The sequence below is a fragment of the Cydia strobilella genome, chromosome 4 (genome assembly GCF_947568885.1).
Source record: "Cydia strobilella chromosome 4, ilCydStro3.1, whole genome shotgun sequence".
In the NCBI taxonomy this organism is placed as follows: domain Eukaryota; kingdom Metazoa; phylum Arthropoda; class Insecta; order Lepidoptera; family Tortricidae; genus Cydia; species Cydia strobilella.
The window spans coordinates 19,198,506-19,214,864 of record NC_086044.1 but is presented as its reverse complement, the minus strand read 5'-3'; the positions used below and the strand labels follow the sequence as shown (position 1 = coordinate 19,214,864).

At 36.7% G+C, this 16,359-nt stretch overlaps 2 protein-coding genes and 1 long non-coding RNA gene across 6 annotated transcripts in view; 1 reads left to right on the top strand and 2 right to left on the bottom strand.

Moving 5' to 3' along the window:
* Nucleotides 1–16,359, top strand: part of LOC134740814 (dual specificity calcium/calmodulin-dependent 3',5'-cyclic nucleotide phosphodiesterase 1-like) — a 541,857-nt gene that overhangs the window by 298,192 nt on the left and 227,306 nt on the right. For 2 of the 4 annotated variants that reach the window (XM_063673435.1, XM_063673437.1), the window contains exon 1: nt 13,582–13,913. The exons of the other annotated variants lie outside the window; for them this stretch is intronic. In XM_063673435.1, coding sequence (XP_063529505.1) covers nt 13,646–13,913 — 268 coding nt within the window. In that variant the 5' untranslated portion in view covers nt 13,582–13,645. Of the gene's footprint in view, nt 1–13,581; nt 13,914–16,359 lie in introns of those variants that run through there. 4 annotated transcript variants of the gene reach the window in all.
* LOC134740852 (uncharacterized) overlaps nt 1–16,359 on the bottom strand; it is a 124,505-nt gene that overhangs the window by 12,932 nt on the left and 95,214 nt on the right. The gene's annotated exons all lie outside the window — the stretch shown is intronic.
* Nucleotides 9,440–11,798, bottom strand: LOC134740865 (trypsin epsilon-like). Its single transcript, XM_063673518.1, has 3 exons — nt 11,371–11,798; nt 10,847–10,992; nt 9,440–9,623 (listed from the first exon to the last, which is right to left on the bottom strand). Exons 1-3 carry the CDS (start codon nt 11,776–11,778, stop codon nt 9,440–9,442), a joined length of 738 nt encoding a protein of 245 aa, XP_063529588.1. The 5' UTR covers nt 11,779–11,798.

The following is a 16,359-nucleotide window of genomic DNA, read 5'->3' as shown; positions in this document are numbered from 1 at the left end:
CCATCAGTCTGCCGGACGATATCGGCCTGTCAGTTGTTCGGAACTGACAATCTTTTGTTCTAACTGACAGGCCGATATCGTCCGGCGGACTGATAGTCAGTAGTCAGGCCCCTTTACAGATAAATCAATTATACATTTGAATTAAAGATGAATGAGGGTATAAACAGAAAAAATAGAAGCGAGATGGATCATGATTACTTAAATTGCACACCCTACACATCATACAGGTATATTTCATTATTATTTTTGTGCCCGTATTACAAAGACCGGATACAATCCGTCATAATCTGCCTTTATTCGATTTTATAATATTTAACGCAATCTACACGAGTATCCCGTCTACATCAAGCTTTTCTCACTGATTGTACTTTTCTTTCAACAGGCAACTTAGACCCATAGAGACAATTCTACCAAACCCAAACACAATAAGTTTACGTTGTTTTATCACAGAATTCCTATAGCTACCCTTGTGTCCATCATTAGATATGCTCGATGGTACCATATAGTATTGTATTTTCACCCAACTTATATTTGGTATGTACATATGTATGTAACGTTTCAGCTCAATCGAATAATAGGAAGTGGGTTTTATTTAACGTACAAGATTTGATCCGAAAAACGGAACGCACATACATACCTACATAAAAACATTGCAAGATACCTAAATAAAAGCTTGTAAAAAAAGGGGGAATTCCTGTAAGTATCCCTCTAACCTATTCCAAGCACGCCAAATAATTAATTGATCAAAGAAACCGTTTCGATTAAGCTCTAGTATAGTTAATTTATCTTTCGCCCGCTTTCTTCCCACTGTAAAATGTGGAGTTTTAATTAAATTTTAACGGGCACTCCTTTATATTCAGGCTAGTTTTTTAGGTAACAGTGTAAAGCTTGAACTTCGTGACCTTCGCAATGAATACTTTGATACATATTTAACTGTAAAACAAAACTTTCTCTTCTTGTCGCTAGTATGGTTTGTCTAATAGATGCCCTTTCTCCCAGACCCATATCCAGGAAAACGCTCTAGCGTATTTTTTTATTATACATAATTCTGTTGAACCTATATGGAAGAAAGTATGTGAGATCTCCTCAGAACTAGACCCAGAATGGCCAGTAGGTTAAGGCAGCTGAAAACTTCAGTTTGATCTTCAACCTTAAAACGATAAACCGAATTTGGTGAAATTAGGTATGGACATTTGTAGTTTGATTTCCAATCTATTCTTTAGATTGCTACCAGCATAATCTTCATGCTTAAAACGCTAGACTGTTTTGGTGAAATTTGGTATGGACTTGGACATAGTTTGATTTCCGATGAAGAACACACGATAATTTTTATCACGGAAATCATCATTCCACACATAACAGGCGAAGTCGCGGACAGAACCTATTTGTTTGTGTTATACAAATCAAATACCTGATTCACAGTCAGAAATATGATAATTATGTATTTGCAATGCGTGTGTAAGAGAAAGTAATTTTGAAAATACCTACTAGGCATTTTAAATTAAATGTTCATGAAAAATTTTTGTTCCCGTCCAACGTCCAAGGCAGCCGTCTAGGAAACAATAGAGAGTATAGAGACCGCAAAGCCCGTTCATGCATTCCACATAATAATGTGCCCCCGGTATGTTGCAGGCTTATGAGCGTTATTGAGTATTGATTATCAACTTTGTTGCTTTATTTTTTTTAAGTTGCATCAAAAACAGAACAACGTACCAAAATAAATCAATATCCCCTAAATCTTTTCTTTTAAATAAACAAAAAATACATCTGTACACTGCTCGTTTCTATTTATCTCCCACCCTGTAAAAAATTTGAATGTACCTATCTTTACCTGTAGACATACTTTTTTTCAATCTAGTTTTTAATACACTAACTGGTCGCCCAAAATACAGGCTATGCCTAGTTTGGGGACCCGGCCTATTTATACTGTTATAAATATAAGAACCGCTGTATGCGCGCAACCTCGACCTCATGACATGTATACATTGTATACTCCATCAGTAAATTCCCATTTTTCTTTGTGCAAAATAAATATATTTTTTATTTTTCATTTTCATTTTTAAATAGGCGTGGCTACAAAAAAAATATTGTAAACTACCCTTAAAACGTAAAACTTCTGAAAATTACCGAACATAAAACGCAGAAGGTACTCGTAATGTAAGAAGTTTACCATCATATTTCTCATGAGTTTTTGGCTTACGTCATTGCCTGGATTTATTAGTCATTGAGCTAATGCTAAACCAGGGCACAGATATTATAGCCATAAACTATACCCTGTTCTTTAAGGTATACCTGCTTGATTAGGCTATTTCCAACTAAAATACAAAATATTGTGATGATTGATATTTTTTTTCAAGATGATTAAATAAATTATTGACCGAGGGAACGCAAAGCGCGAACGAAGCGTCTCCATTTTAGCTTGGATAAAAATGCTTTCATGTGTCCGGTGGTTCGCCTCTGCAGGTGACATTTTGTTTGAGATTTTTCAAAATGGGGAAGCCATCGGAATTTACGAAGTCGACAACCCACAGAGCTACTAGTTTTCTGAGCCTTCACAATATTAAAAATAATCCGGAAATTAAACTTTGCGACATCATTGAATACCATAAAAGGTTACGATTCTAGGCTTAAATATAATTTTAAAAATCTATAAAAGTAGATTTTTTTTATTTTTTTTATTTTAAGCTTTATTTATCCCTTACAATTTATATACATATGATTTAATTCTCTTTAAATTATTAATTTTCATTTGTTAGAATTATAAACATAAACATAAATTATTCAAAAAACACGTGGCATGCTTACATTCATACAAAACAAAGACTTACAAAATAGTAACGTTTTACATGTGCCTGAACTAGGGTATCCTGTGTTTCAGGCGAGAAATATGACAAACATTGTTAATGAAAATTAATTTTCACTTACAAAATACACAGCAATAATACTATAATTTAGCAACTTAATACATACATCATCATACTATAATAATGGAATACTTATCATATTTATCCTATTATAAATCTAGTCATATCGCTTAAAATAATCATTTCACAACTAATAGTGATAATAGTAGTACTAGTAATTATGTCTTCAATAAGTTATTTTTATTAATATTTTATGTGTAAGGGCCAAATTTTTCCAGTTTTCTCTGTCTTGGGCCCACTTGGCCAAGATGCCCCGGCTACTCCTGTCATGTCGTCACTCCATCTCTTCATAGGTCTGCCACGTCTTCTCTTCTTGTATATCGGGCGCCAATGTGTTACAGTTTGTGATCATCTGCCGTCACAAACAGATGGCAGATAAAAGTGGAAGGAAATAACAATTCTAAATGTTTTATATTCGTCTAGATAAAAGGTTGCAGTTGTAACAAAATAAAATTAAACCACCGATAGCGAAATCGTTTGTCTCAAAGCAAGACATATAGCCGGATAAGAGGCGTTCACTCCTAATGAGATAATAAATGGGCCTTCGTGAAGGTGCAGAAAAACTCGACGCTTTTCGCTCTTCATATAGTTGACAACTTGGGCAGGAAAAAGTTTTAATGTGGCTAATGATAGAATGGAAGCTGCTAACGATTTGTAGTTATTAGTTCGGGTGTCCGTAATCCGCAATTGTGACGTTTCCAGGAGGAAGGTACCATATTGTATGTATTTGGTAGGAATTATTTGTACAGAATTCGATGCACTACAAATATAATGACGTTAAAATTTTAAGACATGTATGACGCGGACATGTTGGATGACGTTAAAAAATAAAAGCATGCAAATCTAGTAATATAATTACAAACTAAAAAAAAACTATTTTCTGTCTTGCAATGATATTCAGTCTTCCTTCTTGGTAATTTAGCTATACATTAAAAAGGACGGCGACTTCTTAACCAACCCTTTGGGATTTTCCGGTAAACCAATTTTTGGTGGCAATAAAGCAAGTACATGCCTGAAATTGGTAAGTTACCGTAGCTTCAGAGGTATTACATGCACTTTACCGACACGGTACTAGTTAGGGTTCCGTACCCAAAGGGTTACGGTGGGACCTTGTTACTAAGACTTCGCTGTCCGTCCGTCTGTCACCAGGCTGTAAATCATGAACCGTGATAGCTAGACAGTTGAAATTTTCACAGATGATGTATTTCTGTTGCCGCTATAAAAACTGTCCACTCGGTGGTTAGACCACTGTGTTGTTACTAACTCGGCCCTAGATACCGTGAATAGTGTGTATGTGAATTATAATATACTAGGGTCAGACCATTTCCCACTAATGATAAAATGTGACGTCAATTTAATTAGACATAAGGTTCCGAACAGATTATTGCCAGTTGATAAGGTATTATGGGGTGAACGTAATTGCCTTGAAATTGATAAGTACTCTGTAGAGTGTCATAATAAGTTAAAGTCGATAGACCCACAAAACTTAGTATGCTGTATGGGTACATTTTGTAATGATCTATGCCATAGAAATGTAATTGACGATTTGTTTGGACAGGTGGTAGCCGCCTTAAGGGATGCAGCGGTTTTGAGTCATGAAGGTGGGCGTAAAGGTCGCAAAAAACGCACAAATAACGTGATAGGGTGGAACAAGCATGTTAGTCAGGCTCATAGAGAGGCTAGGGCTAGGTTCCAGATATGGCTTTTGCATGGTAAACCGACAGGTGGTCGAATCTATTACGATATGGTTGAATCAAGGCGTGTGTTTAAGTCTAAGTTAAAGTGGTGTAAGAACCATAGTAATCAGATCAAAATGGACCGTCTTGCCGAATTGCATTCCAAAAATGACTTCCGCGGTTTTTGGAAGAATACCGCCAAGTTAGATAGAAAAGCTGGCCTTCCAGCGAGCGTAGACGGTGTAAGTGACCGCAGAGGAATAGCTAATATTTTCAAATCTCAATTTGCCATGGAATCACCCCTTGGGAAGTCGGACCATATGCCCCCATATGCTGCATGCATATGCTGAGCACGTAAATAATAACCAGGTCTTGCAGTTTACTCCTGAGGAAATTGCTAAAACAATCAAAACAATGTCAAGGGGCAAGTCTCCTGGAGTTGACGGACTCAGCATTGAGCATCTGCAGTATGCAGGCTCACACTTGCCTACAGTTTTGGCTACATTGTTTAATTTATGTGTTGGACATTCGTACTTGCCGACTGAGCTGATGAGAACGGTTGTAGTCCCCATAATTAAGGATAAGACAGGAGATGTTGGAGATAAGGCTAACTACAGACCGATCTCATTAGCTACGGTGATCGCCAAAGTATTTGACAGCCTCCTTAACAAACATCTAAATCACTTTGCTAAGTTGCACGATAATCAGTTCGGGTTTAGACCCAAACTATCAACTGATAGCGCGATTGTATGTCTTAAGCATGCTGTCAAATATTATACCGACCGAAAGACGCCCGTTTACGCCTGCTTTCTCGATCTGTCGAAGGCATTTGACCTGGTTTCCTACCATAAGCTATGGGAAAAGCTTGTAAAAATTAACTTACCACTAGAGCTTATACGAATATTTAAGTATTGGTATGGAAATCAGGTCAACTATGTCAAGTGGGGAGACGCCATGTCGGATGAGTACAGATTGGAGTGTGGTGTGAGACAAGGTGGGTTGAGCTCGCCCACACTTTTTAATCTGTACATTAATGAGCTTATTGAGGTACTCAGTAGCCGTCATGTCGGCTGTCACATCGATGGGGTTTGCTTTAACAATATTAGCTACGCGGACGACATGGCGCTACTGAGTGCGTCCGTCGGCGGGCTTCGAGAACTCATAACTCTCTGTGAACAATATGCCATTAGTCATGGACTAAAATATAACTCCAAAAAAAGTGAGATTATGGTTTTCAAAGCGGGGTCCAACGGACGTTCCTCCTGTGTGTCTCAATGGGGCACCCTTGAGGCGCGTCCACAAGTTTAAATACTTGGGTCACTTGCTGACCGACGATCTGGTTGACGACTCTGACATTAAAAGGGAACGGAGAGCGTTGTCAGTTCGTGCCAATATGATAGCCCGCAGGTTTGCCAGTTGCTCGCATAACGTGAAAGTCACACTGTTCCGTGCATATTGCACAACTTTTTACACGTGCAGCCTGTGGGTTAAGTATACACAAAGGGCATACAACGCTCTCCGTGTTCAATACAATGACGCCTTTAGGGCGCTGCTGCGGCTGCCGCGGTTTTGCAGCGCCTCGGGTATGTTCGCGGAGGCGCGCGTGGATTGCTTTTACGCTACTATGCGCAAGAGGGCTATGTCAGCAGCTCGCCGCGCGCGCGCCAGCGGAAGCGCCCTACTAGCGGTCGTCGCAGATCGAGTTGACTCTCCATTTGTGAGGCACTGGTTGTCATTGCACGCACCAGTGTCTCACAGATGGGTTAAATAAGAAGTCTTGTATGGGTATTAATTAATTTATGAGGGACATGTTACTTATTTTTACGCGATTATGATTTTTGTATGACATTCGATTTAAAGTTAGTTTATCTGAAATTCTACGTGAATCATGTTTTATTTATTAGTTAATTTTTATTCTTTTATTTTTGACATGTTTCCAGTAACTTAGTTAATATTTTAGTAATACATATTTTAATTTTTAAGTTTGTATTTTAATTTTAATAGATCTTTATGTTTCAAAGCTTTTATGAGCCATGTTGCTTGAATTAAATGAATACAATACAATACAAAAATACTAAAATCAGAATAAAATAAATTTTTAAGTGGGGCTCCGATACAACAAACGTGATTTTTTTGCCGTTTTTTGCCAATTGGTACGTAACCCTTCGTGCGCGAATCCGACTCGCACTTGGCCGGTTTTTTTCTAACATTAACAATAAATATTTTACAGTCTTAATATTTCGCCAAACTGCAGAACAGTTTTTTGGCGAATAAAACACCTAGTTGATGCTTAACCTATTATGTGCGCTTACATAATAAATACATTATTTCCTTAATCAAAATAATACACTTAATGGGGAATCTGAAACATTACTAACTAATTAAGGTTGTGATACGCAGGCTTCTCTAGAAACGTAGAGATAGATAACTTAGTAGTAACTGAATTTTGTAACTTTAAATTGAACAATTTCCCTATATCGATTGAGCTAAAATTTGGTACAAATGAGCTAATAATTCAAATGATTATGCAATAATGCTTTAATAGAAGCTGTTCAGATAATGCCGCGGCATAGCCAAAGCAAGTCTTAACAGCCCTATCAAGTTTGGGTTTATTAGACAGGATTTGAGAAGACATTGATAAATGTGCAATGGACATAAGAAAGTGCTAGCGATATAAGCGTATTGAATAAAATGACAGCGTTCGTTATTTTAAGCTTTGATCGCAATGAAAGTTGATTGGTTCATCAATCTTCTTATCTTAATCTAAATTATGGAACACTAAACTGTGACTTTAAGATTAAGCGTTGACTATTGTCGGATTTATTCCCCGCCCTTTTCGGCAGCTAAAGGAGAGAAAATAAAGGATTTGATTGCGTACTCCGACCAACAGCAAAATTTATTTCTCTTTCTCTTCGGTTCTATCCGAGGATGAGGCACAGCTGCGGAAGAACGGCTTCATCAATAGCAAATTGATTTATCTGTACTCTAGAATAATTACAGAGTACAGACAAGTGGAATTATCTGCGGTTGTACTTTATTATCACACCTCACTGTGAAACAACGCCATACTTGTGGTTCGACATTAGAATTTTTTGTATTTCGATGATAACTTTATCACAACAAGAAATAAAATTTAATTTGATATCAATAATTAAGATTTTTTAATACTACTGTCAAACGCTAAATAACAGTTGTCTAATCATAATAAAATTGGAATTGGCGTGGTAAAACTCACAGCGAACGATTGTGTCAATGCTTCAATTAGATTATTATGTTTAATAAACATTGTTTTTCTACTCTAACACTTTAATTTGTCGATTATATGACTGCCAGTGAGATCGAAATTAACTGCATTTTGTGTTCCTGCCGGTGAGTAAGGTTGCCAGAGCTCAACGAGGGTGCGGAGTGTTAGGGTCGGTAACGCGCATGTAACTCCTCTGAAGTTGCAGGCGTACATAAGCTACGGAGACTGCTTAACATCAGGCGGGCAGTATGCTTGTTTGCCAACGACGTAGTTAAAAAAAAAGAAGCGCGGCGCGGGGCCCCGGTGCAGTGTTCTTAACTTCTTAGGATCCTAACAGCAGTGTTCTTAGGGGTATTCATACAATATTATGCAACTGTTGTTTTTTTTATTCTCACTTCTAGGCAAACATCTACAAACCAATATTTACTTTGATTTTATTTCTAATTTTAGGTGTTTGCCGCTGTTCTTAGTTCTTAAAATTCTCGGGCCTGTCTTTACAAAACTCAACTTCGTTTCGTTTTGTAGCTTCAGCCCTTGAATTTTAAGTACTCTTATTATGTACCTATTGCACAAAATACTATTATGGTTTCGCTGAAATGGAAGATTAGACCCTTATTATAGTTTCTTTATCTTCTGTCGATCGTAGCTCATTCCTTTGTTATCCCAACAATCTTCTGTATTACAGAAATAGCGCAGCTGTTCTTCTTATCATGTGCATAGTTAGATGGAAGATGATTATATGAAGAGACGTCTGCAATTTTATCTCAACTGAGAGGTCCATTTAAAAAGATGGGTGTTTATGTACGAACGTGTTTTGCTTACGTTACGCTTATGTTTATTAAAATCGTGACAAAGAACTTTATTGCAAATATGTTTGATATCATTAACTTCCGCTTCTAATAATGTTAAACATTTGTAAAAGTTTGGTAAAATTATATGGGTTTGAATACTTTCATATCAGTTATTTCGATTTTGTATGAAAACAGGAGCCATTTAATGGCTCTTTTTATGTAGGTATATATTTTGATGATATTCTGTCGCTAATTGAAGGTCTTAGCAATGATTTTAACTTCTTCTTTGGAATCTTAGACCTTGTTATGACTTTGTGATATACTTTTACTAATTATCCTGGGAAAACAAAATATTAGTGGCAAATCGATCGAAAGTTTCGCAAATAACAATTTCTTCATTTTTGCATTAGGATGCAGTATGTGTATACGTGTGTATCAAAATGGTTTATTTTGAACTTAATCACTAGTCAAGTGCTATAAATAACATAGTTAGAGAAAAAATATTTCAGTTCATCAGAAAGTTTTTTATCTTAATGTGTTAATGTACCTTTAACGGACAGGCCTTATGTTTATGTTTTTTCTAGTTTACGATTCGGTATATAGATTCTGAAGCTACGAGTATTAGGTAGTACTTCTCTGTTGAGTTGAGACATGTTGCAAATTAAACAATAAACACGTGTGATAAACAATTATACATCCACCCTATTTGGAAATTAAATATATCTTCCAAAATTCAACGATTTAATATACCAATTAAAAGTAACCTATTTGTATTTTTACAAATTATTATTTGTTTTAACCCATCTATAGATACAATGTTTCATTCCATTCACTGCAATACAATTTTCTCGCATTTTCTTTAATCCATTTGTAGAAGTAACCCGTATCCGTGTAAACCGTGTTTGTTGTAGACACGTCTGGTCTATTGAAAGACACAATTCCGATCTGAATATAACCACGGACTACTAAAGCGCTGCCTGAGTCGCCTCTGAAAAATAAATAAAAATACATACAGATTATGTAGGATTTGGAATAAGCAAATTATTATATTAGGCATGGGCGCGAGAGTTCAAGTCACGCACACAACGACAAAATCATGTACCTACCTCCTAGTCTAAGGTAGGTACATGATTTTGTCGTAAAGATACATCTTTAGGTATTTAAAAGAATGTAAACAAACTACAATTAGGTATTTTATTGGGCAAGAAAATTCTTCAGGTTAATTTAACTCGATGTGCCAAAACTTACAGAATTTTTACTACGGTATTTTACTTACTCAACATAACAACGAAGCTGCTATAATCGTGCTATTTTGTTAATAAGAATAAATAGAAATGATTTGATTAATCATTAGTAATATTTGCTATTACTTCGCCCTAGTAAATAACCTATAACATCATTCACACCGTATTGTAATATATATTTTTATACTACGTCGGTGGCAAACAAGCATACGGCCCACCTGACGTTAAGCAGCCTCCGTAGCCTATGTACGCCTGCAACTCCAGAGGTGTTACATGAACATACAAAAGATCCACCGATAGTTAGTTACTAGTGTTGCTCGAAAAAGGATTCAGGGCGGATGGCACCGCGCACAATGAAATATTTAACTGACCTTAAGTATGGCGGCTGCTACTTTTAACTTATAGAAAACGGTCAAACTTTTCATAATTTATAAGCTAATTTCAACGAAGCGTGCTATATATGGCTCTAAACAGAGCTACAATATTTTACTTTAATTCTTGGTGTGAGTGATGTTGTTACCTACGCCTGTTGCTTAGCTTAACCTCTCAGCTGGCATACGTCATTTTGATGTGGATTGAATGACAACGGTTTGTCAATTATTTTAATTCAAAATTTCATTGGATCATTCGTCCTAGATTTGGCCACACACTAGTTGAAAAACAGCGTAAACTTAACCGATTTTTATACAAGCAGATACGTCCGGGAGCAATACTACAAAATTTTATATTAAAGAAACAAATAGAAAAATGTACGCTTCCGGCAGGACTTGAGCCCGCAACCAATAAGAAGAAGAAAAAAGAAGAAGAAAAAAGTAGAGGAAGAAGAGAAGAAACTGAAATTGGTGAAGAGGTTGCGGTTTCAAGTCCTGCCGGAAGCGTAAAATTTTCAATATCTTCCTATAATATAAAAATTTGCAGCGTAAAATTCCGATATAAATTTAACCAATTTTTTCTTAAATCAACTTACTCCTCTGGGTGCCCCTTTTTGTGTTTATGCTCTCCACAGATGGTGCCTCGAGGCACACGTTTTAAGCCAATAAGGGCACAGGCTTTGCGCTTATAGACCTTCTGACGGACGTGCATGAGGAAATCGCTGATAGAGCTACCACCAACCTGGAAGATTAAAAAAATCGAGGGTCTTATATTACTGCACTAGTATGTTGTATTCTCAAAGAGACATGCCTACAAAAACAACAATCTTAATAAGGACTAGCTCTATTTTAATCGTTGACAAAAAATATATTTAAAAAAAAAACTTACAGCTGTGAGCTGTTCTACCTCGAGTCTGCAACATTTTGACAACCAAACGTGAATGTATCAGTAGGCCTCCACTCCATTTCACAAAAGGTAGTGTATAGCTATTAGTGACGTTGTGTCTACACTAATATACTGGTACGCAAGAGACGCTTGTCATACGTTATAAGTGATGTTACAACGGGAACGTGATCGTCTACTCACACACATCTAGTGCGTGTCGACTTTAAAGCTTACCTCTGTTACACCCCAACCAGCAACGGATGCCCTCTCATCGTAAGGTGGATCCGGTACTAAAAGTACTCTAGCGACGTTCCTTCCAAATTTTAGATCCTTCTTCAACCTCAATAAAGCTATATCGTTCCAAATATGCTTGCTATGGTAATTTTCATGGATTCGAAAGTTTAAAACTCCGAATTTTCTACCTTTTTGTCTTACATTGTGTCCCACAAACGCAATATATTTTTCTGGGTCTGTATGTTCATAGACGCAATGCGCTGCAGTCAGTAGAAGAGCTTGATTCAATATGGACGCACCGCATGTATAAATGTGTATAGCTAGGAATGCTGAATGCGGAAATTGGGTGATCTTGGAATATGTACCTGAGACTACGTTGGCTGACATATTTGATTGCGTTGAAGCCATTGAATGGTCGATTACTAAAATCCACTAGCTCAATGATCTGAATGTATTAGTTCAATACTTCAATACGATAAAACAGTAATGTCGTTATTGCCAATGAGTTTCAATTTAACGGTAATTGTAATTACTTTGTGTAATACGAGCATGTCGTAAAAAGTAGTGGGTGTGCATACGTATTTAATAATTAAAAGCAATGAAGCAAGGTTCAGTGTTGGTTAACTTTATCCTAATTGCACTGTTTATATTGGTTTTGTATATATACAGTTTATATTAATAACTAATTAATAACTAATCCGATATATATATAAATTTTAGGAGTACAGAACGTATTGAGAATCTTAACGTAAAGTTTACTATAACTTATAAGCTTCTTTAACAATGTCTACCATGTCAAACATTATCTGGCTTGAAAAAAGCTGTTTGGTTAATCAAAGTCTAACCTAATTTGTAATAATGGGAGAAAGTTCATCATATTATCTAGGCCAAAAATAATCAGTTGACGAAGGGTTAATTTTCTAAACGTATGTAATGAAAACTTATCAATTTACCAAATAATACCAATAAATACACGCCCCACGTCCTATTAAGCCCACCATCATCATCTTCCTCGGGTTGTTCCGGCATTTTTGCCACGGCTCATGGGGGCCATGCGGACATGGCAACTATTCCCGAGAATTGGCGTAGGCACTAGTTTTTACGAAAGCGGCTGCCATCTGACCTTCCAACCCAGAGGGTAAACTAGTCCTTATTGGGATTAGTCCGGTTTCCTCACGATGTTTTCCTTCACAGAAAAGCGACTGGTAAATATCAAATTATATTTCGTACATAAGTTCCGAAAAACTAATTGGTACGAACTGGGGTTTGAACCCGCGTCTTACGGATCACCAGCGCTTACGTCCTTTAAGCCAATGATAATGTAATTATGCTGCGTGGATCCCTTTCGGACCCGATTTCCATTTTGGGCCAAAGAAGTTTATTCAGGCCCCTAGGGACGTCCACTAAGAGTCCGATTTTTTGTTTCAAACAAAACCTATTTGATCTGCAGTAATTTTACGAAGCCTTTCTTTCTTCTCTGGGTTATCTTGATTTAATGATTTTGTAATGTTATTCTTAACGTGGCCACCTAAAGTACTGTAGTCTCTACTGTATCCATAAATCTAGATAAAAGTGGCCATACGAAAGCGTATGATTTTTTTATTTTATTAATGTGATGAGATAAGTAAACAAAACCCTTTTTATGATTGGAGTATGTTTATTTTTACCGTCTATCTTGGAAATATTGGTCTAACCAAGTAGTAAGTAGCTCGTACCAAATAGTTTTGTTATTATTCAGAATCAGATATATAATCAATATTTTTATAGATTGAAATGAATCTAGAATTTTATTTAAACTCCAGATGTAAATTGATACAAATATGTACGTGAAACTACACAACTATAGTCCAAAGGCTCCCAACTATGTAGGGAATGCAAACCGGTTTATATTTGTATGAAATTTAGGTTAATAACCGGTTATTAACCGGTTTTTTATTTCATACAATTCTAAACCGGTTTGGATTCCCTACAACTATGGTCCAAAATTAACTTGAATATCTTCATTCAGGTGTGACTATTATATTTGAATGTTTTAATTCTATGACAAAATATTAATTTATTTAAACTTTATTGCACAAAGAAAGAAAACTTTACAAATGGCGGACTTAATGCCAAAAGCCGTTCTCGTATTAAAATTTGTGTTTTGGCCTTATGTGGCGTTATGTGCCTAAACATATAAATATGTTTTTTTTTTTTCTTGTTTCAGGTAAGACTGAAAACCGAACGAAAATGTAGACTTCATGCTTTAGTGTTTCTAGTGCTGTGAAAAAACAAAATGAACAAAAAGTCGGTCGGTTCGCCACCAGGCGACCAGACGTGCGGGCAAGTGAGCAGCAGTGAGGAGGCGACACCGGATTACTCGCCCGAGCTATCGTTCGACGAGTTGAGGAACAAGTTCGACACTAGCGCCACGGTGGCGAGGCGGGACATTACTACGAACCCTGCCTCGCATAACAGCGCGATGAGGCAGGTCGTGAGCGGAAAGCTCTTCAAGAAATGTAAGAGCGCGACCTTTCAGATAGATGGCGCTACATACACTATCGGTGAGTTGAATGTAAAACTGGACAGTTGTTATTTCTTAAAGAGAAATCAGGTTTTGTAGGTAAATAATTTATTTAAGTTTAAGTTTAAAGTAAATTTACAACATAATTATATAATTCGGCCGACTTCTGGCCGAAGGGTGTCGTGTTTTGGAGGTTCCGGGGCAAACTGCCGAATCCGACACAAGACCAGACGATTCAATAACGGAGCCACGCCGTTTTGTCACCTAAATAGTGTTTAGTTTTTAAGTTTATAATAAATGCATATATTTAATTATGTTAGTCTGTAAGGTATTTGTAGTATGGGCCTTATTGCCTAATTGTAATTTCAAATAATTAAGCCTTTTTTTTGACGCAGGGGTAAATGCATTTACGCATGCATTCCCGGGTTGGGGAAGCCCATTGGGGGGTGGTATATGGGACTCGCTCATCCCGTAACTCCCTCTGCTAGGCAGAGGGAGAGGAAGAGAATACCCACTAACATCCCCTGCGGCGTTGTCCGCTCTACCGTTGTTGGGAGACGCCACAGGGCAAATAATTAAGCCTAGGTATACGTCACACTGCTGGGCAATAGGCCTCCTTTCATGCGCGAGGGTTTCGGGCTATTGTCCCCACACTGGCCCAATGCGGGTTGGGGACTACACATACACTTTTGAATTTCTTCGCGGATGTATGCAGGTTTCCTCATGGTGTTTTCCTTCACCGAAAAGCTAGTGGTAAATATCAAATGATTTTCCGTACATAAGTTCCGATAAACTCACGGGTACGAGCCAGGATTTGAACCAGGTCATCACAACCGTAAGAGCTTAAAAATAATATACTGATAAAACGATAAATCACAGTTATTGAAATTGAATAGGTACTAAAGACATATAAATTATTTCGAAAATTGAATTGAATTTTATTAATCTAGAATGTTTAATTAATTTAGAAATCTGATCCTTTGTATTTTCATACCTACTTGAATTTAAGCAAATCATAATTTTTAAATGAAAATAAGATCTTTAATTAAGGCCAAAATATTTCAAGTAGCGGACGAGCGATAACTTTGGTACAAAATTAATTAACTTTCGAATACTTATTCTGTATCGAAGGAAAAAAATTATCAAACTTTGAATGAAAAATAAACGACGAATTTTTCGTATGGAGGAAGTGAGAATTACTTAGGTCATACAGAAATTTTCTATAATCTCAAAAAGGGAAATATGCCACATTTTGTTTTATACTCGCTATCCCTTTCTGGCATTGCGTACACATTTTTGCTACCTACGATGAAATCAACCTGAAATGTACACGGCCCATTTTTCCTCAGGCAATTTTTGTACTGGGAACTGAAAATAGGTACCTATGCGGTAAAATGTGCCGATACATTACGAGTAGTAAGCCCTGTAAAATCGTTTTTGCGTTTTAAATCATTATTTTAAAAGACATCCAAGGGCAATCGAATTTCTGCAGACACATTTTAGAAACCATGTAACAAATATATTTATATGGATAATATTATACACGGTGGCTAAAAAATAAGTGCATTCCTGTTGCCAGGGAGGTTTTGGGATTATACTTACTGAGCAACTTTTACTATGGGACCAACCCCGAAATCGCGAAATTAAATTTACTCCCTCCAAACATAACTCCGTAATAGATGGATGCAGTCTAAGGAAAAAACGTGCCTCGAAAATTAAGAAAATTTGATTCTTGATCAGATGCGCCAGTACCTTTGGCCTACTCTCGTATAGATGGCATTGACGGTTTCGTTTGTTATTTAACAATTTTAACGCATATCAGTGAAAGAACATGGGTCAAAATCGTATAAAAATAATTAATACAGTAAAAAATATCATTTATCCATATATAAATACATGTTTTGATATTTTTATTTTTAGTTTTAATCGTGTGTCGATAGATAGCAGTGAATTTACTGTGAGTACAACATGTACTATGACAGTACCGCAGACTTAGTGGCTTGGCGAAACAGGCTAGGTTACTTTTCGCTCATGTCATCTCATATATTTGTGTTCAGGACATCACACTGAATGCACTGATACCAAATATGTCCCTATTTGCGACGACATGAGCGAAAATAGATTTCCAAAAGACCGCTATACCAACAACCATCGTACTAACTAGTCTAATAGACTAAGTCTATCCTATTATATCTTCTATCCTCCCTCTCCCTTCGAGGTTTATTTTCAAACCGCGTAGGTTAATTGATACCTGCTATAATAATATCAACTTGGCAGCTTTTACTTTCTGCTGATGGTGGAATAAATCATAATTCGCCCCTTGTTCCAACAAAACCACTATACACTCTTATTAATCTATTAATCAAAATGATCATGAGTGGGATCTTGAATACTTACGAAAGGCTTGTTCAAAAAGGCAGCGCTGAGCACCAAAACCTAGCCTAGTAGTCGTTTTGCTTTTGAAATTGTTAGGGTTGTACACAAAA

Coding starts and splice junctions, on each gene's coding strand:
- LOC134740865 (XM_063673518.1), bottom strand. CDS start 11,778: ATGGCTTCAACGCAATCAAATATGTCAGCCAACGTAGTCTCAGGTACA. Junction 10,993..11,370: donor CTGGTTGGGGTGTAACAGAG/GTAAGCTTTAAA, acceptor TTAATCTTCCAG/GTTGGTGGTAGCTCTATCAG. Junction 9,624..10,846: donor AAAAAGGGGCACCCAGAGGA/GTAAGTTGATTT, acceptor TTTATTTTTCAG/AGGCGACTCAGGCAGCGCTT.